This window comes from Sebastes fasciatus, chromosome 16 (genome assembly GCF_043250625.1).
Source record: "Sebastes fasciatus isolate fSebFas1 chromosome 16, fSebFas1.pri, whole genome shotgun sequence".
NCBI lineage: Eukaryota > Metazoa > Chordata > Actinopteri > Perciformes > Sebastidae > Sebastes > Sebastes fasciatus.
The window spans coordinates 2,996,799-3,023,428 of NC_133810.1; the positions used below are offsets into that span (position 1 = coordinate 2,996,799).

The 26,630-nt window shown below is 42.2% G+C and overlaps 1 protein-coding gene across 5 annotated transcripts in view; it reads left to right on the forward strand.

Annotated features, from left to right (window-relative positions):
• The window catches only part of dbn1 (drebrin 1), a 118,849-nt gene extending 96,035 nt beyond the window's left edge, over positions 1–22,814 (forward strand). The window contains exons 4-16 of one of the 5 annotated variants that reach the window (XM_074611805.1): positions 590–679; positions 3,249–3,392; positions 4,004–4,081; positions 4,434–4,585; positions 6,140–6,197; positions 7,435–7,491; positions 7,695–7,809; positions 11,552–11,680; positions 17,749–17,871; positions 17,995–18,464; positions 18,563–18,662; positions 19,703–19,983; positions 20,025–22,814. In XM_074611805.1, coding sequence (XP_074467906.1) covers positions 590–679; positions 3,249–3,392; positions 4,004–4,081; positions 4,434–4,585; positions 6,140–6,197; positions 7,435–7,491; positions 7,695–7,809; positions 11,552–11,680; positions 17,749–17,871; positions 17,995–18,464; positions 18,563–18,662; positions 19,703–19,758 — 1,572 coding nt within the window. In that variant the 3' untranslated portion in view covers positions 19,759–19,983; positions 20,025–22,814. The remainder of the gene's footprint in view (positions 1–589; positions 680–3,248; positions 3,393–4,003; positions 4,082–4,433; positions 4,586–6,139; positions 6,198–7,434; positions 7,492–7,694; positions 7,810–11,551; positions 11,681–17,748; positions 17,872–17,994; positions 18,465–18,562; positions 18,663–19,702; positions 19,984–20,024) is intronic. The other 4 variants (XM_074611806.1, XM_074611807.1, XM_074611809.1 and 1 more) reach the window with 4 other exon arrangements.
• Positions 22,815–26,630: the final 3,816 nt, after the last annotated feature.

Here is a 26,630-nt window from a genome sequence, read left to right on the forward strand (position 1 = left end):
AACATATTTGCTGTTGTAGATTAGTAGAATATAGATGAGATTCCTAGGAGGGAGGGTAGAATGAAAAAAAGGACGGAAAGTGATGGAGACATCCCGTAATTTGAATGAATAGAGGCTGAGAGAGAAAGAAAGAGACACAGCAACACTACCAGCCAAAAGAGAGCCAAACCAGGCTGAAATGAGCCAGAAATACACCAAAATGTACCACAAAGTCTTAAACATACTGCCAAAACATTCATCTCTCTTGCTCAGACAGATGGACACACAGATAGATAAATGTTGTGAGATGAATCGCCGTGAGTTTCTTCTTTCTCTGTGTAATTGCTGCCGACTGCGTTTGTATTGTGTTGGTTTGAATGAGCCGTGATTACTGAATGACATCCGTCCTGTTAGAAGATAAACTGCTTCAATAAGTGAACGTGACCACGGCTGAACAAAAGGCCCTGATGAGAGCGGAACGAGAGGAAAACGCTCCGATCGCAGCATAGAAACACATGATGTTACCGGTGCTGTTAAACTGCTTTTGCATCTGGTTTTAACATCATCATCTTTCTTCTCCTCCCTCCTTCTTTCTCTATCTCTCTCTCAGGTTGGCGAAGACGTGCCGGATGCCAGGAAGTGTGCCTGTGCCAGCCACGTCGCCACCATCGCAGACTTCTTACAGGTCAGACCCACCATGGTACTTGAACATATTCCTAATTTATTCTGTAACAATGATCTTATTATGTGTTTAAACATTTGTTTTTATTTTCCTGTTTATTTATTTGGATCCTTATTAGCTTCTGCTGTAGCTTCGGAGGACCTCATTCACTCTCGGTAACAACGTTAGTAGTTCAGTAAGAACTGGCCGTTAGCTCAGTTGCAGTTTAAGGTTTAAGACAAGCTGTGTTGAATTCTCCTCATGAGCCGAGGTTTAGAGTGAAATTGAGAAGTGAAGCCAATGATGAAGTGCCTTAAACTTGCATTCTTTCTAACAGCCAGCAGGGGGCGACTCCTCTGAAGTCTGGTTGTATAGAAGTCTATGAGAAAATGAGCCTACTTCTCTCTTGATTTATTCCCTCAGTAAACATTGTAAACATGAGTTTATGGTCTCAATCGCTAGTTTCAAGTCTTCTTCAACACAGCATGATGTTCATTTAGTAAATGATGGTCCCGTTTAGAGTCAAATAGACCATAAAGCAGGGGATGCTTTAGCGGCGGGGCTACCTTGTGATTGACAGGTCACTACCACGGCGTTGTCCGTGTTTTCGTCTTAGAACTTTAACCCTTTAATTCGAGGCTTCAAAACCGTAGTCCACAAACCAATGAGTGACGTCACGGTGACTACGTCCACTTCTTACATACAGTCTATGCGTTTAGCGGCTTAAACCTGCAGAACACCTGGTGTAACCTGGAGTTTTAAGGTGTTAGAGTTCAGTAGTTTAAATCTCTCATCGTCTGTGGCGTTATGAAGGCGACGTTGCCGTAAGTATCAAACTCACACTTCACCTGTTTGACGCAGATCAGAAGTGATTGTTTCATAATCTGCTTTAGTTTCGTGTCACGTACGCAGAGTGTTTGAATCTTCGTCTGTTTTCAATCAACTCTCTGTGGAAGAAGAAGCTACCGCACATTAAACCTGTGGGAGGATCGAGTGTGTGTGTGTGTTACAGTGCATGACTAATACCATCTCTTTCTAAACTAATCTCTCTGTGCTGAGAGTTCTGAGCTTCTCTCACCCACCGAGTATGAGAGTGTGTGTGTGTGTGTGTGTGTGTGTGTGTGTGTGTCAAACACAGCAGTGTATTCACACCTGTACTCTACACCTGGATGAGTGAGTGTGTATTTCTGGATTTGAAGAATTTACAAAAAGATCTACATTAAAGTACAAGTGACGTTTTTATTTACACATGTGTGTTTATTTATATATGTATATATATGTGTGTGTTCATAACAGCCGAAGTGTCGTCGTAACCACACACAAGTGTTACAAACCTACTTAGGATAGAGCTGCTTTATCTGGTCAAGTGTGTGTGTGTTGAAGTGTCATTATTCTAAGTGGCAGTTTTCGCTCCCACACAGCATCGACTTCATCACACCGACGGGGTTTTCAATGACCCTTTTTGGGATCGTACACACACACACACACACACACACACACACACACTGAAACAGTGAAACTACTATACACTACTATTTTAGTCCCCCAAGACTCTATACTTGGTCCGATTTTATTTTCCTTATCCATGCTTCCCCTGGAGTCCATTATTAGAAAGTACGGAATAACCTTCCGCCTCTATGCAGATGACACACAGCTTTACCTGCCGCTTGAAAAATAATAACTCAAACTCTTTGGGCACATTGCTAGCCTGTCTCAAAGACATCAAAGACTGGATGTCTTTAAATTGTCTCAAGCTCATTGAGAACAAAACTGAAGTGATTATTTTTGGACACAATGGAGACAGAATCGATCCCAACATGGACCTTTCCCCCCTTATACCTTTTGTCCTTACGTCTGTAAAGAATCTAGGGGTTGTAATGGACAAGGATTTTAAAATGGACAAGCAAATGATGCAATGATTTCACCACACGTCTCGATTATTGTAATGCACTTCACGTCGGTGTTAGCCGAGCCTCTTTGTCTCGCCTGCAGCTCGTTCAGAACGCCACAGCTCGTCTTTTAACCGGTACACGTAAACATGAGCACATCTCCCCAATTCTGGCTTCTCTTCACTGGTGTGCGTTTTAGGATTGATTTTAAGATTTTATTATTATTAATATTATTATTAAGCTCCAAAAAGCACTTTTATTCCTTGATGGCTTTTGTCTCGGCATGAGAGTTGACTGTTTTAATCCTGTTTTTCCTTTCTTATTGGTCTTAATGCTTTTATTGTTTGAATGTCCTGTTGGTTTTAAGGTGGTCTCAGTTGTTTTATTGTGTTGTTTTGATGTTTTGATGTTTAACTGTTCAGCACTTTGGTCAACTTTTGATGTTTTTAAATGTGCTTTATAAATAAAATTGGATTGGATTTACTATATTGCTGTATATTACTGTACAATATATACGAAACAAGACATTCGATCATATTAAATCTATCTGTATGAATACTGATGTTAGTTTACATGTATCGGAATAAGGAAAAAGCAAATTTGTAAAACTTAAATTAGAAAGAATAACTAAACATAACAGAATTTCACTGTGTGCATGTGTGATTTAGCAATGAACAATATTAATAAGAAGAAAGTAATAAACATCTGTCTGTCTCCAGGGGGTGGAGGTCACCGTCAACGCCAGCAGTCTGGACGACATCGACCCGTTAGCCATCGGGCAGCGGCTGACCAACGGGACGGCGGTGGTGGCGAGCCCGGTCCTGAGCCGCCTGAAAACCAGAGAGGAGGAACACGCAGACGTGGTATAAAGAGAGAGAGAGAGTAGACTCTCACACACAGAGAAAATAAGTTGTGTTTTTAGACCAGTGCCTTTTAAGTTTAATCTTATTTTTCTCCCTCAACACATTTATATTAATTTCTACTTCATCAGTCAGAGTAAAAAGTCTGATCAAATACTACAGTTGTAATTAAGAACTAACAGAGCTGGACTTTTTTCATTGTTCATTACTTTTATATACACCTTTTTATAAATTTGAACCTCTTTAACTCAAGTTAAGTTCCCTCTAAAGTTCCCTTTAGGGTGAACAAATTATCATTTTACCAGACAGAGGATGAGAGAGGACTGTATGCTTTTCAAAAAGAGGTAACAGTGAAGAGGTCGTGCTGCTGTGAAACACGGAGCCTTAATATATTCAGTAAATGGAGAAATTCAAAAACACAAACTGCTCTCTCTCTGTGACGAAAACTCAGAAACAGTTTTGTTCTCACACCGAGAAACTCCGGCGAGACCTTTGCAGATTTGTCATTGATCATATCTTTTATAGACTTTACATTGAGAAACATTGATAAGGATGTTTTATTCATAAGGATAAATGTAACCCTGACTCTCTCTCTCTCTTTCTATCTCTCTCAGGGCACAGTGTACGAGAAGACCAACGCAGAGGTGGAGATGAAGAAAATCAATAGAGAGGAGTTTTGGGAGCAGGCCAAGGTAGGAGGGGAAGAAGAAGGAAGGAAGGAAGGAAGGGGGGGGTTAAGATGAATGAATGAAGGAAAGTTAAAGGATCATCCTGATTTATTACCACCTGGGTTTTTATCTACGTATCGTTCCCAACAGCTGAGATAACACTGCACTTTATTTGGAGGTCAAACTGAAAGTGAGCACGCTCAAAATGTTGGTAAAGAAAACTTTGTCGGGGGTTCACTTCATCTCTGGTGTTGGACAAAACAAGACGTCTGAAGACATCACCTCGGACTCTGACTGATATATATTTTCTGTCATTAGTTGGAACATTTCCAGCTCATGTCTTCTTCCTTCTTCTTCTTCTGTGTTTGCTCTGCAGCGCGAGGAGGAGGTGAGGAAGGAGGAGGAGAAGAAGAAGGTGGCGGAGGAGCGGCAGCGCTTCGAGGAGGAGCGAATGGAGCTGGAGAAGAAAGAGCAGGAGAGCCGAGAACAGCGGTACCGCGAGAGGGAGACGCAGATCGAGGAGCACAGGTGAGCAGCGCTCGGTATCATCACTCAGGAAGAACAGATACAGGAGTCGCCAGCATGTCCCGATTAGCAAAAGAGTAAATGATCTCATGTTGTAAAACACAGGACTCTGACTGTTAAACTAACCTGAGCCCTGTTTCCCAAAGACTAAATCAGGGATCAGCAACCTGTGGCTCCGGAGCCACATGCGTCTCTTCAGCTCCTCTCCAGTGGCTCCCTGTGGATTTATAAACATGGAAATGAATAACTGTTTTTTGTTTACATTTTCATTTTTATTTATCATTGTTGTAGGTCTATGGTACGACGGTACGACGGAGTATTAGGGCCACATTGAGGGAAAAAAAAATAATCTCAGATTTTGAGAATAAAGTCATAATATTATGAGAATAAAGTCAGAACTTTACAAGAAAAAAAAGTCGTAGTATTATGAGAATAAAGTCATAATATTATGAAGTAGTAATTTTCTTTTTTTCTCGTAAAGTTACGACTTTATTCTCGTAATATTACTAATTTTTTTCTCCTAAAGTTACGACTTTATTCTCATACTATTACAACTTTATTCTCGTTATATTATGACTTTTTTCTCGTAATATTCTGACTTTATTCTGTAAATCTCAGATGTTGTTTCCCTCAATGTGGCCCTAATACTCCGTAGTACATTGTCTCTTTGGCCCTCACTGCATTAGACTTATATACTATATACTTAGACTATAAACTGTGTTACCTTCATCACAATGATCACATGTTTTGTGGCTCCAGATAGATTAGTATTATTTTTTTGATAGTAAAGGTTGCTGACCCCTGGACTAAGATGATCATAAAATCCTTCTTAAGAACCTTCTTAATCTTAAGAGGTATTTCCCAAAAGCATCACAACTAGAGACCGTCTGAACGAGTCCCTGCTGGCTCAGAGGAGGCTGAGACCTCCAGGACCTGCAGGAGGAACCAAAAACCACATGTTTTATTTAACGCTTTATTGTTTTTGTTCATTTTAAAGTCTATACTTTTCTCGCAAACAGTGATGTTAGTGATACTTTCCTGATATCTTCTCTTTTCTTTGTATTTATGATGCGTATGTTGTTTTGCTTACATGTATATACATACAGCAGGTCTAATAGAGAAATTATGACAAAATGACAGTTATAGATGAGCTGCATATTCATGAAACTTACAGGAACAGTCACTGCTTCACTTTGGGTTTAATACGATTTTAAGAGTGTCGTCTGCGTCCAGCAGCAGCCACATCAAAGTTACTGCAATTCAAGCCGCATTTTAATACTGAACTCCAAGTATAAAACATTTCTTTGTGTTATTGACTTTTACAACTAACTAACAGACAGTTAAATATGCAAAGTTACTTTAAACTGTATTCAACACCATCTTCAGCACCATGGACAGTTCTTAGAAGCTCTTAACGGCGTAGCGTTTGTTGAAAACACCTTTAACTTCTAAAGATCGATTGTCATTGGAAAATTGTAAAAAGAAAATCAGGTATTTTTTGAGGTGTCGGGCGTGTAAAATCTGATCTAATCTGTGTGTTTCTGTGTGTGAGAACAGGAAGAAGCTGCTGGAGGAGGAAGAGACCAAAGAGAGGTTGCGGAACCAGACCGCCATAGTAAGTTTCTGATTCTGAATCTCTAACTATGACGCTGCTGCCGGTCATTAATCATTCATTGCAGTGTCCAAAAGAGTATAATATCGATATCACATCCACCTCACCAGGACAAATATACACTTCTCTTTTACCACATATCTACAGCCTCAGCTCAGCTTATTTAAAGCACTTTTCATTACACTTTCTACTTGTGCGATAGCAAAAGAAGTGAAACATCTGGAGACTCGCTTCTTCGTGTTAGAAGTGGGGTTTTTTTCTCCATATGATTTAGTTGTTTCTGTTTCTGCTCCCCTCCGCCCATCAAAGCATCACTTCTCTTCCCAAAACACCGTGAAGATGTTGCTTTTCACGCCTCTGCTTTTTTGTCACGCTGTGACACAAAAAGGAAATCAATTTGTCTGACAGTGGGGTTTGTGTTTGAAGGGAGTGATTATACGCCGTGTGTGCTTTACAAAAACGTAAAGTCTGCCAGTGAGAGTGTATTCAGAACATCAGTGTGTGTGTGTGCGTGGTTTATTTCTCTCATCTTGCAATCAGCTGCCTGCTGCGTCGTAGCACAGCTGTGATATTTCAGCTAATCTTCTGAACATCGAGTTCATACACGCACAGAAGTTAGATCGCGTCTCTCAAAGGAACTTTAAGCGTTGCTCGTTACTGATGGAAGTGAAGGAAGAAACCAGCAGGTTGTCAGCGACTGAGCTGCTTCCCCAAATAATCACCACCCCGAGGAATCACGATCATCATTACTAGTGAGCAGAGAGTCTAAATCATAATATACAGCCCTTTTCTGTTTGATGAAACATCGAACTGTTTGCCCAAAGAATTAGATCCATTAGCAGCTATTTTGCATTATATGTTTTGGAGAAAACGTAGTGCCGCTCGGATGACGATTTATCATCACATCAGCAAAAGTTCATATAAAAAAGACAGGAAAGATGCTAAAGAAAACTACTGAATGAGTGAGATATAACAATAACTAAAGACATGTTTTGATGCTTCTTTTAACAAGGTATCTGCAGGTCTTAAAAAGTCTTAAAAAGGGTATCTGCAGGTCTTGAAAAGTCTTAAAAAGCATTAAATTTCCTCATAAAATACTTTTAAAAAAGACGTAACATTCCTGCAAAATCTGAATAATTTCCCGTTTTCCCTTCTTTAGGTTTTGAACCCTCCAATTACTGTTTTTGCAACTATTTTTGTGCATCGACTGCATCTTCATTTGCATTCTTCTTGTCTGCAGGCAACAGAGCCGAGCCTCGATGACCTGAACCTGGACAAGAAGGAGACTGAGGTAGAGGTGAGTAACTTATAAACTCTTATGAAAGATGAATGTATTCCTCAGTGAAGATACTGAACTTTCCTGCAGGATTAAGTTTAATAAATCATTTACAAATCTTTGTTTATTAGCCGTTCCTTTTGCTCAACATCAATGAACTCTGAACAACATAATCCAGACTGCTGTGTGTATATATTTCTATATTTATCTGTGTGTGTTTGCAGGAGGCGAAGGCCATCATCGCTCAGCGGTCGGAAAACCCTCGAGAGTTTTTCAAGCTGAAGGAGAGAGCCATGACCATCAGTGTCGACACCTCACCCGTCTCCGTCCACAGGCCCGGTAAACACTTTAAAACTCACCTCGCAGTTATCTTCTATTTAAAAAACAACCAAGGTGTTTTGAAGACCAGACAACCGGGGTGAAAGAGTAGAGAGTACTTAAGTAAGGTCGACTACACAACTCTACAGAGAGAAAGCTGTGCTCATCTTTCCATCCACAGTCTTAAAAAAAAGGTTTCAAACCAGGAAAGGAAATGTTTTTATGACACAGCCACCTCGGCAGCTAACAAACATGAGTTTTTGCACTTTATTCTACTGAAAAAATACTATTTTGTGGTGTTTTTTAAGGTAAGATTATTATTTTTCTACTCTTAAATTCAAGCAGATGAAGTTGTGACTCAAGCAAGTCTTTGAACAGCAAACATCTGCCTCCAACAGTGGTGGAATAAGAAACAATTACTCAAGTACTAAATTAATTAAAGTAATTATTATTATTATTACTATTATTATTTATTATTATTTATTTATTTATTATTTATTTTATTTATTTATTTGACATTTATGGTTAATAGCTACTTTTTACATTAAAAAAAACATATGATATAATGCTTATGTGATATGATGCAGTACTATAGTACTCAGCCAAGTAGTATACAAAGTAGTACAACCTTTTAAAATACTCTTACATGTTTTTTTGTTAGTGATAAAACCAGAATAATATAATATTATACACTAATATTACACTGTGAAATGAGGCCATTCTGCATAATGAGTACTTTTACTTTTGATGCTTTAAGTACATTTTGCAGATAATACTTTGATAGTACATTGGACTTTTACTTAAAAGCCCCATATTGTAAAAAGTGAGATTTTCTTTTATATTATAAAGCAGGTTTAAGTGCTTTATAAATACTGTTAAACTATCAAAACGCTAAAATCTACAAAGAAATACACACAGCCCGTATTCAGAAATTGTGCATTTGAAACAAGCCGTTAGGATTTCTGTACATTTATGATGTCACAAATATACAATATGACCATTTCACAGTTTTAAACATACTAAATGTGTCGTAGTTTATTTCCTGTTGCAGTGTATGTAAATAATTGGACCCAAGCTGTTGCCTAGCAACGCAATTTCCGTTGCCATTCCGTTGAAATGCGCTAAAACGGAGCGTTTCTGATAGAGGGTGAATACGGGTATATTCAGGCAGACAGTATATGAGGAGAATAATGTGTTGTTTGAACATTAAAGCATGTAAACATCAGAATCAGAATTGCGTTGCTCGGCAACAGTTTGGGTCCATGTTTACTTCCTGTCAGCTGATGTCATTTACATACACTGCAACAGGAAATAAACTGGGACCCATTTAGTATGTTTAAAACTGTGAAATGGTCTAAATATTGTATATTTGTGACATCACAAATGGACAGAAATCCTGACGGCTTGTTTCAAAAGCTCAGTTTCTGAATACGAGCTGTGTGTGTTTCTCTGTGGATTAAGCGTTCCGATACTTTCACAGTATTTATATAGAACCTAAACCTGCTTTATAATATAAAAGCAATAAAAATTTCACTTTTTACAATATGGGACCTTTAAGTACTTCAAAATTACTTTTTTTCTACCGCTTGGCCACCGATACGTAGCTGAAAGTACAGACTGCTTCAGCTCCACCAAAGCTGCAGAGTGCCGGCATGAAAAGCACGATTTGTCCCGGTTCAGTGTGAAGAAGTCTGTGATGGAGAGATGACACTCCTGAAGGAGACTCCAGGGAGGGAGGGAGGGAGACAGTGGGTGGGTTCATGACATCTGAATCATCACGTGTCAAGTTCAACATGTCATTTCTCACGTTCAACATCTCCTCAGCTGCTGCTGCTTCTACTGCTTCCTTCCAACCAGACCTCAAAATCTGTCATTTGCAGAGATGCTCATTTATCTCAAAAGGGTTTTGAAGAAGAAAAAGTTTTGAATCACCCACCAGACAATCTGTCTTCTCTTTGTTGGACGGCTGCTGTTGAGCCTTTGTGACGAGCTTTTTCATTTTAATTTGTATGTTGTTTGTGTGCAGCATTCGTCTTTTACAGTTTCATGATGATATTTCTCACTAAAACCCCTCTGGTGTGTGTCCTCTGAGAAGAGAGGAGTTGACTGTTGATACTCATTTATGTCTCCTTTAATTAACCGTGCACTCGGTAAGCTTTACGGCCAGTAATGAGTCCTAAACAGACGGTTGGTCGCCCCTCAGGCTACAGTAGAATCAGCTTTAATGGACAAGTCAGTGTGAACACATACACATAATAATTGTCATCGTAATGAGTAAATAATGTACAGTGAGCCGGTTATTGTTTTGCAAAATAAACCCAGACAGGCTGATGCAGTCGATGCGAGGCGGAGGGGTCTGGCATCGCCCTGAAGGGGTTTATTTCACAATAATGACCCGCTAGCTGTACGTTATCCCGCTTATTACACAGCTACTTACTGAAGAAATCCATAATTTGACACAAAAATTGTCCTCCAGAGTCCGACATCAGGACTCCGGCCATAGCAACGGTCTGTTATACATAGCAACTTAGCAACGATCTGTTATACATAGTAACGGTCTGCTGTCATACATAGCAACCGGCTGCTATACATAGCAACGGTCCGTTATACATAGTAACGGTCTGTTATACATAGCAATGGTCTACTATACATAACGGTCGGCTATACTTAGCAACAGTCTGCTATACGTAACAGCGGTCTGTTATACTTAGCAACGGTCTGTTATACGTAGCAACGGTCTGTTATACGTAGCAACTTAGCAACGATCTGTTATACATAGTAACGGTCTGCTGTCATACATAGCAACGGGCTGCTATACATAGCAACTGTCTGCTATACATAGTAACGGTCCGTCATACATAGCAACGGTCTACTATACATAGCAACGGTCTGCTATACTTAGCAACAGTCTGCTATACGTAGCAACGGTCTGCTATACGTAGCTACGGTCTGCTATACTTAGCAACGGTCTGTTATATGTAGCAACGGTCTGCTATACGTAGCAACGGTCTGTTATACATAGCAACGGTCTGTTATACATAGCAACGGTCTGTTATACATAGCAACGGATTTTTGAGTAGGGCCATTATTTTGTAAAAACATGATAACCAAGATCCTCATAATTAGTTATTTTAAACAAGCAGCACCAACATTTACTCAGTTTTCAGTTACTCAAAATGACGTTGTTCTTTTCTGGGATTGTGGGAGATGGAAGTTAAACAACCTGATGATAAAAATAACAGAGTCCGTCAGCGTTTCATCTCTGCTTTAACTGCATGCTGTCTACAGTCCGCTTGTTTAAAGCCGCTACTAACTTCCTTTCTTTTTTCTCTCTTTCCTTCTTTTTTCTCTCTCTCTCTCTCTGGGTATTTCTTCTTCACTCATTTGACCCAACATTATTGTCCACCATCCTCATTCCTTCTTTCTTACCTCACTCACTTCTTCATTCATCCACTCCTCCTCCGACGCCTCTCCACGTGTCTCTCTCTTCATGGGTTTCCACGGGACTTTCCCACAATCCTCTCTGCTTCTTACTTTTGTCCCTCTGGGGGTGAACTTCTTGTGTCTTGACTCTGACTTCTTCCTGTCTTCCTCCTCTTCCCTCTCTTGGTTTTTGTCTCGTCTTGTCTTCCTGTCTCGTCCATCTCTTCCCCCTCACCTCTCTGTCCTGGTGCGTCGCTTCGTCTCCTTGTTATATATGTGTGTGTGTTTGGATCTTCGTGTGTGTGTGTGTGTGTGGCTTTGTGTCGTCCCGACCTGCCAGGCCGTTTGGACAGCCCGTTCTTGAGGCAGCAGCACAGTCCCAGCAGCCCCAGTCCGACCCCCCCGCCCCGGGGCGCGTCGCCCCTCCGCACCCCGCCACATGCACGGACGCAGCCCGCCGCTGCAGCCGGTAGGTACAGCACATAACCGATAAACAGCAGAAGAAGAAGAAGACAGATGGACACCAGCAGCTTCGTCCAATATCTCTCCCCAGACACACAAATCCCCCCCACACAGATCTAGAAATGACAATAACGGAGGATGAAACTGCATGTGAGTTAAAGATGTGACGCTAATATCCCAGTGTTGAGTCTTATTCTGGTGTTGAACCAGAATAAAGTCTTATCCAGGTTTACAAAGCCAGGATACGATGTTTACATGCAAAAACATGATCAGAAAAGTCCACTCCCATCGGGATACTAGTGTGCAGGTAAACCTCCAAATACTCCGCAGAGAGTCTGGAACATTTCCAATTTGGGACAAGAAAGACTTCTGGAAAAGTCTTTTTAAATTTAAGTGTTTCTATGAATCAGGAAGTGTGACAATGTTAGCAGAGGTTAGCTGCTAGCCAGCTACCATCAGCTGAGATTTATTTAGATTATTCAACATAATCAAAAGTGATTAGATGACGATTCTCTTATCACATTTTTAAGTCCACATGCATTTTCATCATTTCAATTAGCACTTCATCTTCGTACTTCACCCCCCACACATCTGCACACAAACCCCTTAAATATCACCTCACCACCTCCCGCTGAATTTACCCCCCAAAACCCTCCGTTCCTCCAACACACCGAACGACAACTCTCATCTCCCCCCTGACTTCCTCCTTACGTTACAGTTTAAAGTAGATGACTTTCTGTCATATCTGAGATGATCTATGTTGGAGGATAAGTCTGGTGGTATTTTAGATTTTTCTTCTTGTCAACAGATCCCATAAAAAGATCCAAAGCCAACTCTGAATGTATCTATTAACCTCATCTAGCTATTTTTCTTTCTGGCAACCCAGTTGCGGGGTCCGATACTGTGCTCATGTACTCGTACTCGCCAAAACGGCTCCGATACAACGGCACCGATACCACTTTACGGCAGCGTGACGTTAACCTCTTGTCACCATCTTTCGGGTCCTATCGCACGCGCTCGCGCTCCACCTCCCTGACGGTGCGGGCAAGACGGGCCGGTGGTGCGCCCGACCCCGCGAAGCCGGGATCCCACCTCAGCCGGCTGCACGCCGACCCTCACTTTCATTGCACCGTCTCACTTGCGTGTGCGTTAGACTCCTTGGTCCGTGTTTCAAGACAGGTCGGGTGGGTTGCAGACATCGCTGCAGACCCCTGGCGCTTTTTATGTGGGCCGAGCCCCGCCCTGGGGGCACGACGCGGTTGGGGCGCACTAAGGACAGTTCGGTAACACTTTGTCCACGGCCCCGGGAAGCACCTTTGAGCCTTTCCAAGCCGACCTAGAGCCGGTCGCGGCGCACTGCCTCGTATGCGGGACTCCCCAGCCTGCCGTTTGTCATTCACACCCTCCAGCTGACTGTTAACGAGGGTCTTTTGGCACAGAGAAGTACTCGTATCGGTACTCGGTATCAGCGTTTGGAGCCGAGAGCCACAAACAGGAAGTCAGAAAGTACTGAGAGACGGACAAACACATTGTTGACAATAAGAATAATATAAAATAATATGACCAGCGTTATCCTTTAAGTGCAGATATTTCAGTTTCACTTTTGTAAGTACACTAACAGTTGTAGCATTAGAAGCTTATCAAACACTTAAAACCAAATACAGCAAGAATCATCCTTAAACATCAGGTCAGAAAAGGCAACTAAAGCTGCCGTTGTTTTAGCGTGGATGAGCCTTAAAACTTTCTTGTTGCTAACCTAATAGGATAACACACACATAAGCATCATACTAACTGCTATTAGATAATAAGATATCCTTTATGGCTGTAAACCATAAAGCTGTTTGTCGGTTTGTGTTTTAGATGTCGAGTCTGTCGTCCCCCTTCAGTCTTCATCCTTCAGATGTCGTCCAGTCAGCTGCTGATGTTCAATTATCTCTGTAAATGTTTCTGTTTCTGATGTTTTATGATTTTAAATTAGCAACCAGGTCATTTAACTTTCTCACAGGGAGAAAGCTGCTGAACTTTAACTACAGAATCTCACTGTATCTTCTATCACCTCCCTCCCTCCTCTTCTGATCTCATGCTTCTTCTGATCCTGGATCTGCATCTCACACACACACACACTCAAATAACCTTCTGCTGCTTTAACTCCTGACCGACTGACCAAACTGTGAGTGGTTGAGTATGAATGTGTGTGTGTGTGACGCCGTCGAGCCGTCCGTCGGTCGCCACCGCTGTTTGTTGGCCTTTGACTGAATATAGATCTTTGCCCTTTGACCTCTGTGGAGTTGATCTAGTCGTCATTCTGTTTAAAGACGATAACGGTGATTCTGCATGTTTTTAGCCCATTAACTACAAACATCTGACATTAGATTATCCCTTTTCCTTTAAGAAACCTCCGACATCCAAGACTGAACTTTACAAACAATCAAAAGACAAGTTGTAAAAATGGTTATTTTACTTTTTTCTTGCATTAAAGTGTTTTCATTAAATGTTTTAAATTCCCTAAATGCATTAACAGTAGGGATGGAACGGTTCAGGTAAAAAAGCCAAACCATTCGGTTCGTTAGTCACGGTTCGGGGTGTGTATGAATTAATGTAAAAAACATGAAATGCTTTGGAAAATGAACAGCAATAATGTAGCTACTGGGCTAAATCATGCAGATCACCTTTATGATCTGCACTGTGTGTTGTTGCATGTCTGTGATGGCAGATAAGACGCTGGGTGGGCAAAGAACTGCTTCATCCCTCGTTCACAGCTCACAACAAAGAAAGTTCTCTGTAATTTTAATATGAAAGGGTATTGACAATCTTTTAAACTGGTTTTCTATTCAGTATATAAGATCCATTTTCTTAAAAGCTATTTTAGCCTGGGTCCCTCAGAGGCGTTTGACCATGAGGTGAATTGGAGACCCCGCTGAGCTGGATGTTTTCAGTCATTCTTACAGGGTCACACATCTCAAGTCAGCCGCTTGTTTCCAGTCAAAGTGACGCTGCTGTTGCTGTTGTTGTTCATCTGTGGTTTATTGTGTCCATGTCCTTCTGGGGGAATCTTGTTCTGGTGACTTGAACAGGACGTCTGACTCCCAAACAAGCATGAAATCATCGAAAAACATCTGAGACAAAGTGACGTTTTTCATCGTGGAAAGTGATTCTATTGACTGTAACCGATGCTGTGTTGATGTTCGTCATAATGAGTTGTGTATTTCTGGATGTGGCTCCGGCATTGTGACTGTGACTCACCCACAATGTGTCCGTATGCATAAATAATAATGAATGTTCAGAGGATATCTGATGGCTGTTTAATGACTTGCTGGATCGTAGTGATTGTGTCTCGGGTTTTGGTGACAACTTGCCAGTTATATGCCTCTCCGTCTGTCCTATTTCCTGGTATCTCTTTCTGTCAGTCTTCTGAAATGTCCAGTTTGTGCTGTAAGTGTCACAGGGCAATGCACACAGTGCTTGTTGCACTTATTCTGCTCAATACGAGGTTGTCATGTCTCAAACGTTTGGCATGAGACGTTCGCTTTTAGGCACAAATATCACTCACATAAGACGAAGCAACAAAGACCAAGAGATTACAGTGATGCTAGTGGCTCTTTGAGGCTGTAATTAGGCACAGTGGTACTTTTCGCTAAATGCTAACTTGCTGATGTTTAGCAAGTATAATGTCAGCTTTTGTTAGGCCCTGTTCAGACCTGGTATTAACATGCGTCCTCAGTGATCGGATCACAAGTGGACAGCTTTAAGTACGTCTGTTCACACCTGGCATTAGAATGCGTCTCCACATGTGTCTTCAGTGGCCACTCGTGATCTCGCTTCCCCGCTCTATATGCAAATAAACAAGTAGTAAACACACGGCTAATACAGCAGCCGTTGTGACGTAATATTACATGAATGTCAGTAGTGATATCTTGAATTCTGGTACATTGTATTAACATCAAAATATAAGGTGACCTCCGATCTCTATGCGTCCTGAGTGCGTCCCCTATCTTGAGTGTGTTCACACCTGTACTTAGAGCTGTCCACTTGTGATCGGATCACTGAGGACGCATGTTAATACCAGGTCTGAACAGGGCCTTAAATTAGCACTATAAACACAGCTGAGGCTGACGGGAATGTCATTAGTTTTGCAGGTATTTAGTCATATATAACAAATTAAAATGTTGACCTGATGGTGGCGCTAGATGAAAAGTCAGAGGATCACCAAAGTCATTAGGATACATCCTGAGGGGAACTTGAATGGTTGTACCAAATTTCATGACAATCTATCCGATAGTTCTTGAGACATTTCAGTCAAGACCACTTAATGTGCACCTCATAGTGGAGCTAGAAGACAAGTCAGAGGATCACCAAAGTCTTTAGGATTCATCCTCTGGGGAACACGAGTGTCTTTACCAAAATATGTGCCAATCCATCTTGTAGATTATGAATATGGTCTGAACCAAATTTCATGGCAATCCGTTTGATGCTTGTTGAGATATTTCAGTCCGGACCAAAGTGGTGAACCAGCCGACTGATCTGCAGACTGACATCGTCGTCCCTAGAGCCAAGCTGCTAGCATGGCTAAGAATAAAGTATATACCTCTGCACACATCTGGACATCAAACTTTGGGGAGCAATTTGGGGAGTTTTGCCTCTTTCCCTTTGCTCCGTCCATCAAAATGAAATTTTGAATGTGATTAAGGAAATCCGTCCGACAGCTTGGTAATGTCACCAACTCGAGTCCCATCCACAAAGAGTCTTGATTGGCTCAGTGTCTGTGTTGCTGGTCATGTGACAGCAAAACGTGACGTGATTGCTGTGATTTCTGTGCACTGTTGTTTGTGTTGAAGTAACACAGGATGTGACTACTGGAGGTGAGGAAATCAGAATATCAGCTTCCTGTCAGCATCATTTGATTCACAATACTTTCAAAGATCTTAAAAGCAGAATGAGTAGGATTTAGAAGTTGACCTCTCCTCCCCGGCTCAATGACACCAGAAGCACACGCTTCCTGACCGGGGTTAGGGTGTATAAACCCCTGATTTACTCTCGTTTTAGAAAGAGCTTTGTCCTCTTGTTGTTTCACCTTGCTATATTTGCATTTTTTTGCCATTTCCTTGGGCTACTCTTGGATGTGTGCTTCCGATCTGCAGTTTAGCTTGACTATCATTCGCTACTGCGTCGCTACTGCGTCGCTACTGCGTCGCTACTGCGTCGCTACCATTCCTGGTGCACTGCAAAAACGTTCCGGGTAAAACTCCAGAGTTTCTGTTCCATGCGTGCGAGTAGTAAACAGCGGCGAACCGAAAGGATGTCGCGGACCGAAAGAAACATCCTGTACCGAACGGTTCGGGTCAAATACACGTACCGTTCCACCCCTAGTGTGCACTCTGTACTTACTTGAGTAGTGCATGAATTTCATCGGGGTAGGGTCGTCTCAAATTGAATACTCTGTGGGGAGAGAGGGCACAGCGAGCACTTTAGCTACGGCCCTGGGAAGCACCTCCGCCCCGAGCCTTTCCAAGCCGACCTAGAGCCGGTGGCAGCGCACCGCCTCGTATGCGGGACTCCCCAGCCTGCCGTGTGTCGCTCACACCCTCCAGCTGGCTGTTAACGAGGGCCTTTTGGCACAGAGGAGTACTCGTATCGGTACTCGGTATCGGCGAGTACCCAAATGTAAGTACTTGTACTCGGTCTGAAAAAAAGTGGTATCGGTGCATCCCTAGTTTTATAGAGGTTAGCACAATAAGAAGTTGCAGGCCGAGGGCTGCAGGGTCTCTGCTGATACAGACAGCACCACACACTTCTAGTGGGTCATATGTGATTAAGAGGGATTACTTTTGTTTGAGTCTATACATTGTTTTTTTAAGGAAAATCCTACTCATTCTGCCTTTAAGTAGACTTCCTTAAAACATTCATTGTTCCCAAAAAGTCTGGCATATTTTGCCAAAACAAACATCAGTTGTGAATTTCAGAGAAGCGTTCTGTGTTACAGTCGATCAACACGTCTGCTGTATGAGTGTAATTCTGTTGCCAAGACGTTTTGCTCTGTACCTTTTCGATTGTTGTTGTGCCATTCTGTGCCTGTAGGGGACGATGAAGGAAGCACAGAGCGCAACATGGCCTCCGTGTCGCCCATTCCTAAAATAGTCACCACGTCCATCAAAGAGGACTTCTGCAGGGAGGACGAGGAGGACTGCAGAGACGAGTGGGGTGAGACTGAAATATAGTCACTGAAGTGCTGTTGAAACAAAGTCCAGTTAACGTAGACGTTCAACTGGGGGCTGTGTTGAGACAAAATATTAGGATTCATTATTAAATTGGTGTTTTCTCCAGATTCGGTGCCAAAGAAGGAGCAGCAAGCGCCGGTCCAGGAGTCGGCGCCCATCAAGCCCGTGCAGAGCGTCGCCCCGCAGGCCCGCGACTCCTCCGGCTTCTCCGCGTGGGAGTCCGGGAACGACAGCCTGGTCAACCTGTGGGACAGCAGCTCCGGCCCTGACCCCAACGCCTCCCAGACCTCCAATCTGGTGGACCTGATGGGCGACGGCGGCGTCCCGCCCAGCACCCCCACCGCCGCCGCCAAGCCTCAGCCGCTCCTCAGCTTCGACGAGATGATGGACGCGACCTTCTGCTCGGCCGGCACCGCCGAGGACGACCCCGCCAGTCTCGTGGACGTGATGGGCTCCGACCAGATGACCCTCAGCTACCAGCATGCACTGCAGCATGCATCCGGGGAGGGGAAGGAGATCGAGGACGGACAGCGGCTGATGACCAACGGGGAGACGCTGCTGAAAGAAGGGACTCAGGTCAGACACGCTCAGAATGATCCTGCTGTGCAGTCAAAAACAAGTTCTATGTCTTTTTCTTTAATAGTTTCTTTCTGTCTGTCTGTCTGTCGTTACAGGCCAGCGAGGGCTATTTCAGCCAATCACAGGAGGATGAATTCGGCCAATCAGATGAGTCCTCGGCTAAGCCTGCGCCGGTCTTTTATAATAAGCCACCAGGTGAGATACTTGTCTGAAAAGAAAATGATAATGTCATAATTAACACCACGGCGTTTTATTTGGAGCACATATTGTATATTAGTATATTATATCACCTGTCGTCCTGATGAATTCAGTATAATATACATTTCCACAGCAGTCATGTCATAGTCCAACACATCCCAACTCGTCACATACCGGCGCTTCGTCAGGACGTCTTGGTGTCACTTTCTAACACACTGGGTAGCCCAGCGTGTAAACACGTGGAATGCAGTTGGAAATGCATTGTGTTATGCTGATGGACGTTTCTATTATTGCATCCACCCCATTTATATCCACGAGGGTCGGCTACATATTAGAAACACCAGAAAATATTAAAGGGACTATTTGTAACTTTTTAAGCGTATAAATGTCCCGGGTCTGGACATATGCACGCTCGCGTGTTGCCGGAGTCTCTGCTCCTCTGCCTGCCTTCACTCACACCGCGCGCGTTCATGCTGTCTCGCTCCACCTCTAGACGTGAACGCGCGCTCACTCCACACTGCAGAAGAGTTAGTTTAGCTCTGAGAATATCTAGTGAATGTACAGTGGACGTTTGTGCAGAAATAACTGCTGCAGCTCCTCCAGACCAACAGAGGTTTCCTGTGTCTTGTGAAGTGACGGGGCTCCGCAGCGAGAAACGTCATTGTCTCAGACCAAAACTCCGGCGTCTCCCCCGTTCCCTCCGGCCGCGGTCGGGAAGCTGAAGCAGGAAAAGCCAACACTAGGATCAGCATTGATTCATGGAGAGACCTTGGTCTGGTCAGCTAACATTACTGCCAAGCAGCTGAAATATAGAGTGATATTGTGTTTTTAGTTGACGTGTGTCGCCTCACTGTGTTGAGCGATGCTCGTTTATGTCTATGTAGAGCGAGCACAAGCGCCAGCAACAGGACGCTGACTTTAGTTGACTTCACGGCCACAGGTGATGCTGTTAACAAGACATTTCTGAAAGTTACAAATAGTCCCTTTAATATATCTTTTATCCCCAAAAAATGTAATAAATATGTTGTGTGTTTCAGAGATTGACATTACGTGCTGGGACACGGACCCCGTGGTCGACGATGACGACGACTAGCCGGCCAATCGGACACACCGCCAACCGGACCAAGAGGAAGTAGGAAGTGCGCTTCATGAAGAAACGATTTTTTTTCTAAAAAACAAAAACACAAACAAACAAAAAAAAAGTAATAATAATAATAACAACAAAATCTTGCATCAAAACTACTTCTGTATTATCTTTTAGAGGAAAACAAAACAGTAGCCACCGAGAAAAAAAAACAAAAAAACAGCTGGGGTTTGAGTTATCGTTAAAGACGGTTCGTTAAAGACGGTTCGTTAAAGACGGTTCGTTAAAGACGGTTCGAAGGCTCAGTTATGGGTTTCTTTCTGTGTGTTTGTTATTTTATTTATTTGTTTTTCTTTCTTTTTTTGCTATGCAGATGTAATAGTTGGGGGTGGGAGGGGAACTTCTGTTCGTGTAAATGATTTATTACACATTAACGTAGCGCACTGCTGCATATTAGAGACAATGAAGCCCGGTGTGTGGCAGGCAGCCGACGCACCTAGTCTGTAGTGCTTTATATAACACCCTATAAACTAATAACAGTGGATCATTACAGCTGCCATGTATATCTTCACTCTTCTTTTTTCTTACCTCTTTTTTCACCTTTTCCTTCTGCCTTCCTCTCAAACATATACAGAATTATTCACCTCTGCAAGTCAGTTAATCTTGTATTTAGCCCTCGATTTACGGGGAAAAGGGTGAAACATTTTTATTTATTCTGGTGCATCTTTTCACTTAAGAAATTCTCAAAATGAAATTATAGTAAAACAAAATCAAGTGGCTCCATTTTTACCTTTTTCGCTCCTTTTTTTGTATGGTTTTAAAAGACTGAATTCAAGATTAAATGGCTTGTAACTCTGCTTTTTTTTCCAGTGCACTTTTATTTTCTTCTTCTGCCTCCTTGTGGATGAACTGCAGCTTCTCAATCAAACCCTCCCCCCTCTGGTTCCTCATCATTTTTCACCACACTTATATAAGAAAAGAGCTCTCTTTTTCTGCATCTAAACTAGATGAATATACTGTAGATATTTTTCCAACAGTTTTGTAGGAGTTCGGCTTCGAGGTAATTTAACACGAAGACACCTAATTAATGAATCCTTTGTATGATTCTACTGAAATTTCTCCAAACGATAAAACTTTTTCCAGCAGGCCCGTCATAACGTGGGCATTTTTGGGGAGGTTTGGGAGGCAGGACGCCCTACCCCCTTTTCCTCATTTCTTTTTAAGAGATTAATTTCACTGTTCCACTCAGACAGAGGCTGAGTTAGATCCTGGATGACAGCGGGGGGGGAGGAAACAGCTGGATGCAAACTTGGGCCACACGATGTTTTGCAAATATTATTATTTTTTTGGGCTTTGTTTTAATCTGCATGGAGAACCAGATGTTCACGATCTATCACAAGCTGTCAGATCAAGTTTATTTATAGATGCCAAAAGTTTGTCTCTTCACAGGGAAGAACTATTACAGCAAATCAATAACCTTTTAAATCATGTGAGTATATCCTTCCTTGACAAAGACTGCCGCTTGGTCAGTTCCCCTCGGCATCAGATACCGACGCACGGAGGCACCCTTTCAACTAAATCCACATTATTTAGATTCACGGGACTAACGACAGACGTGAGAAAATAAGTCAACGTTGACTTTTAGTTTAGTCACCCACCACGACTCCCTCCCACCTAGCGGACTCTCACGCACTTTATACTACGTCAGTTGTTCTGCCCACATAATATATCTCACGTGAGCCGTTAGTCAGTCACGTTAAAGCATCAGTAGGCGAGATTGGAGTAAATATGATTTAAAAAAAGTTATTTTTATAAAACGGCCGCTATATCGTGACAGTAGTACATGAAACAGGTAACCTGAAACAAATCATGTGCCTCTGTGTCCTCCGGTGCTCCTAACGGCATCTGCAAGATTTCACAGACCGGAGGAAAACAAGCAGTAAGATCTGATCTGAGGTCTGCTGTCCAGCTGCCGTCTATGAGAGCCGGCTGTCAATCACTCTGAACTCCGACCAAACGGTCAAACTAGACAGCGCTGATCAAACATGAATCAATATTCTGTTACGTTAATGCCTATTTCTCTCCTCACATGTTCTCAGAATCATCTTGTAGTGCACGGTTTAGCTGGAAAATGAGAAAGTTTGTGCCGCCGCCGCCGCCATTGTGAAATCTGGTGAAGCAACACCAAGTTCTGGTCACATGACCGGAGCACAGCCAATAGGAACGCTCTCTCTCTCTGAAATGACCTGTGATTGGTCAAAGTCTCCCGTCACGGGCTAGATGTTCTAAAGCCTGAAAACAGAGTCATGAGGAGGAGCAGAAGTCTAGTTATCTCTCAGAACACTTGAATTACAATATGATGAAAGGTTATTATGGGATTGTTGCCCAATGATGCCAAAAATAAACTGACTACTGCAGCTTTAACGTCAACCACAACCGTTTTCTAATGCCACGAGGCACTGACTAAGCAGCAGTGGGCCCATTTGACGAGTTTGGAAAATAGAAATGAAGAGTTCCAGAGGGCAAAGGGGAACTAAATGAGCAGAAACTGATCTCTAAGTAGGCGATACATTTAGAAACTTAACATAACTGCAATTAAAAATACACTTTGGTTCATTTGAGTGAACTTCTGTGCAGGTGGGAGCGATTGATCACACGGGATAAGACAATAAATACCAGAACATTTCCAGTTTTAGTGTGAAAATAACTGACATCTGTTCCCCCCACGCAGCTTAAATCAAACACTAAGTGTGTCTCTTAACTCCTCTCTGACCCACGTCTGCTGCCCGACTGCTTTTGTTCTGTGCCAATGCAAAAAAAAAGTACCACATGTATTTTATTTTTTATTTTTTATTGATGCAATATTTTAGTTGCCCTGGAAACTGGAGTGAGAGGCGGGGCGGGGCGGGCCGAGACGGGACGGGAGGTGTGCGTGTTTTTAATACCTGTCAAAAAGTGTGCTAGAAAATGACTTTCAGGACCTTTTTGGAATATTAGCAACAACAGTGTTAGTCTTTTTTTGCTGTAAATTCCTGTAGAAAATAAAAACTCCTAGGCAATAATAACTACTGTGTGTGTGTGTTCACCAGACGGGAGAGTTCATCTGCAGGTTATTTGGCTCGTTGGTTCACGGGACCAGCTGATCCTGGTGTTGATTTATACCTCTGCATCCCGAATGACGTGCTCACATCCAACGTCAGCTACATTTTTTTTTAAAGGTGTTATTGATAACGTTCATCCACTAAACCAGGGATCAGCAACCTTTACTATCAAAAGAGCCATTTTAGGCGAGAAAAAAAAAAGAGAAAGTCTGTCTGGAGCCGCAAAACATTTGATCATTGTGATGAAGGTAACACAGTTTATAGTCTAAGTATATAGTATATAAGTCTAATGCAGTGAGGGCCAAAGAGACAATGTACTACGGAGTATTAGGGCCACATTGAGGGAAAACACATCTGAGATTTACAGAATAAAGTCAGAATATTATGAGAAAAAAGTCGTAACTTTACGAGAAAAAAGTCGTAATATTACGGGAATGTTGTGCTATTTTAAATACGCCTTCATAAGAGACTACGTTGAAGATGTACTCACAACATCTGCTGTATGTCTTAAATCTTTTGGCACAATAAGGGTTAAAATGTGAGCAGATATAATGTGTAAAATCATTAAATTCAATAAACACATTGTGAACTGTGGAAACACAATCATGAAACCTGAATAATGCGGGACCTTAAAGCTGAAGTGAAGGACTGCAGCTGCTCCTGAACCTGTTAATAATGTCCTAATGATGAACGACAAATGAAATCTGATTAAATAGACCTCAAGGTCGTCGTCACGGCACCTCGGTGAACGGAGGGAGAGTTCGGCTGAAAAGAGTTTTTCAAAAAGACGACTGTCTTCATGCAAAACTGGGAGACATCATAGCGCTGTAGCTACGAGCTGCAGGAAAATCTCCTGCTCCCATCTGTCTGATTGGACTTTGACCTTCCTGGCAGGTAAGACTGACGGTCTGAAGTCATGTTTGGGGAGAATTGCACCATGGGAAATCTATCTATGACATAACTGTAAGTTGTTTATTAAGACCAGAAACAGCAGAGGAAGAGGACAGGACAAACATCCTCTCAGAGGGAGAATCCAGCAGTGGAAAGGAAAGACAACGGGTCCATCTAGTGGTGGAGACGTCAAATACAAGATTCAGCCCAACATTTGGATTTGGAGGAAACAAAGAACAAGATTATTTTATTATAGACTGCTTGCAAACAGCAACAAGCGTCTCCTTATAGCAGGTAATCTGGCTTTTGGCAACATCCCAGTGCAACCCTATTAACCCTAACCAGTGTCACTATGTAAGAGGAGCACATTTGAGATCTGCATCGGTCTTTAGCAAGTTCAGGAAAATCCCCAGTGTCCCATTTTCCACCTCTTTTATGCCTTCAAGGAGGGCGTCGTCACACCCTGATTGGCCAAAGGAGCAAAATGCACCCAGCTGCTCCCAACTATCACTCAGGAGGCCTCACACCAGCACTACAGCTGATCTGAATCATGTTCTAATCACCTCAGGAGTCAGCCGAGAGGAATGTGGTAAAGAAAAATCTGTTTCGCAAAAGAAAATGAAGACACAACTCGACTGCTACGAGGTTATAGGGGACCTTCATCTTCACGCTTATACAATAGTAACCGTGTGGTTAAAGGGAATGTTGGTTAGAAACATGAAATGAAAACAGTCAAATCAAGATGTTTTATTGTCCACATCCACCTCCTTCTTGGCTCTATAACAATGTCACCTGACTTTGTTCCCACTGGACATCCTGATGGCTTAATTCCCACGTTCTGCTGGAGGGCTTTTTCACTTAACATGTGCTTTTTAGGGGGCATTTACCGACGTTTCTCTAGAGAGGAAATCCTTAAACATGAGTAAAAGATCCCTAAAAAATAAATGCATGAATTGCACCATCGATTTATATTAAAGAAACCATAAACTGTATAATAAGAAGTGGACATCACCCTTTGGTTTGTGGACTTCAGTTGAGAAGAAGTCGAGTTTGATATTTTGGCCGTCGCCACGAGAGGGCGGAGTTAAGTACTACCGAACGCTGAGTAAGACCATTTTTAGGCGACCAAAAATGTTATAATTAACTTTCATGAATTGAAAACACTGTGAAAGGGTGAAAGTTGTAAGACGAAAACACGGACAACTTCCAGACCGGACAACGCCGTGGTAACGACCTGTCAATCACAAGGTAGCCCCGCCCTAAAGCATCCCCTGCTTTATGGTCTATCTGACTCTAAATGGGACCATCATTTACTAAATGAACATCATGCTGTATTGAAGAAGACTTGAAATTAGCGATTGAGATCATAAACTCATGTTTACAATGTTTACTGAGGTAATAAATCAAGTGAGAAGTATAGGCTCATTTTCTCATAGGCTTCTATACAATCAGACATGGTCTCTTGGGAAGGCGTATTTAAAATATCACAACATTACTCAGACATTACGCGTGTTATGACGACGCATTTGTACGCCACGCAACAAAACTATCTGCAGTAAGGTTTAGACAACAAAACCACTTAGATAGGTTTAGGAAAAACATGGTTGAGAGTACGTAAACTAAGTAAAATGTACGTAAACAACGTAACATAACTACGGAAAACACATTTTACAAATTACTATTTCATAATATTATGACTTTATTCTCATATTACTGCAACATTTCTCTCTTAAACTTTTGACTTTATTCTCAAAATCTCAGATTTATTTTTTCCCCTCAATGTGGCCCTAATACTCCGTCGTACCATCGTACCATAGACCTACAACAATGATGAATAAAAATGAAAATGTAAACAAAAAAACAGTTATTCATTTCCATTAATTTTTTAAAAAATCCACAGGGAGCCACTGGAGAGGAGATAAAGAGCTGCATGTGGCTCTGGAGCCGCAGGTTGCAGACTCCTGCTTTAACCACACGGTTACTATTGTATAAGCGTGAAGATGAAGGTCTCCTATAACCTCGTAGCAGTCGAGTTGTGTCTTCATTTTCTTTTGTGAAACTGATTTTTCCTTTACCACATTCCTCTCGGCTGACTCCTGAGGTGATTAGAACATGATTCAGATCAGCTGTAGTGCCGGTGTGAGGCCTCCTGAGTGATAGTTGGGAGCAGCTGGGTGCATTTGGCCAATCAGGGTGTGACGACGCCCTCCTTGAAGGCATAAAAGAGGTGGAAAATGGGACACCGGGGATTTTCCTGAACTTGCAAAAGACCGATGCAGATCTCAAATGTGCGCCTCTTACATAGTGACACTGGTTAGGGTTAATAGGGTTGCACTGGGATGTTGCCAAAAGCCAGATTACCTGCTATAAGGAGACGCTTGTTGCTGTTTGCAAGCAGTCTTCATTCATGCACACCAGCATTAGATCATTTAATCTGGGGGGAAACTTTAAAGAAAAGAAAACAGGAACAATATTTAAGTTACTTTATAAAAACTGAAGAGGCATTTGTTTATTAAAAATAATCTTGTTCTTTGTTTCCTCCAAATCCAAACGTTGAGCTGAATCTTGTATTTGACGTCTCCACCACTAGATGGACCCGTTGTCTTTCCTTTCCACTGCTGGATCCTCCCTCTGAGAGGATGTTTGTCCTGTCCTCTTCCTCTGCTGTTTCTGGTCTTAATAAACAACTTACAGTTATGTCATACATAGATTTCCCAGGGTGCAATTCTCCCCAAACATGACTTCAGACCGTCAGTCTTACCTGCCAGGAAGGTCAAAGTCCAATCAGACAGATGGGAGCAGGAGATTTTCCTGCAGCTCGTAGCTACAGCGCTATGATGTCTCCCAGTTTTGCATGAAGACAGTCGTCTTTTTGAAAAACCCTTTTCA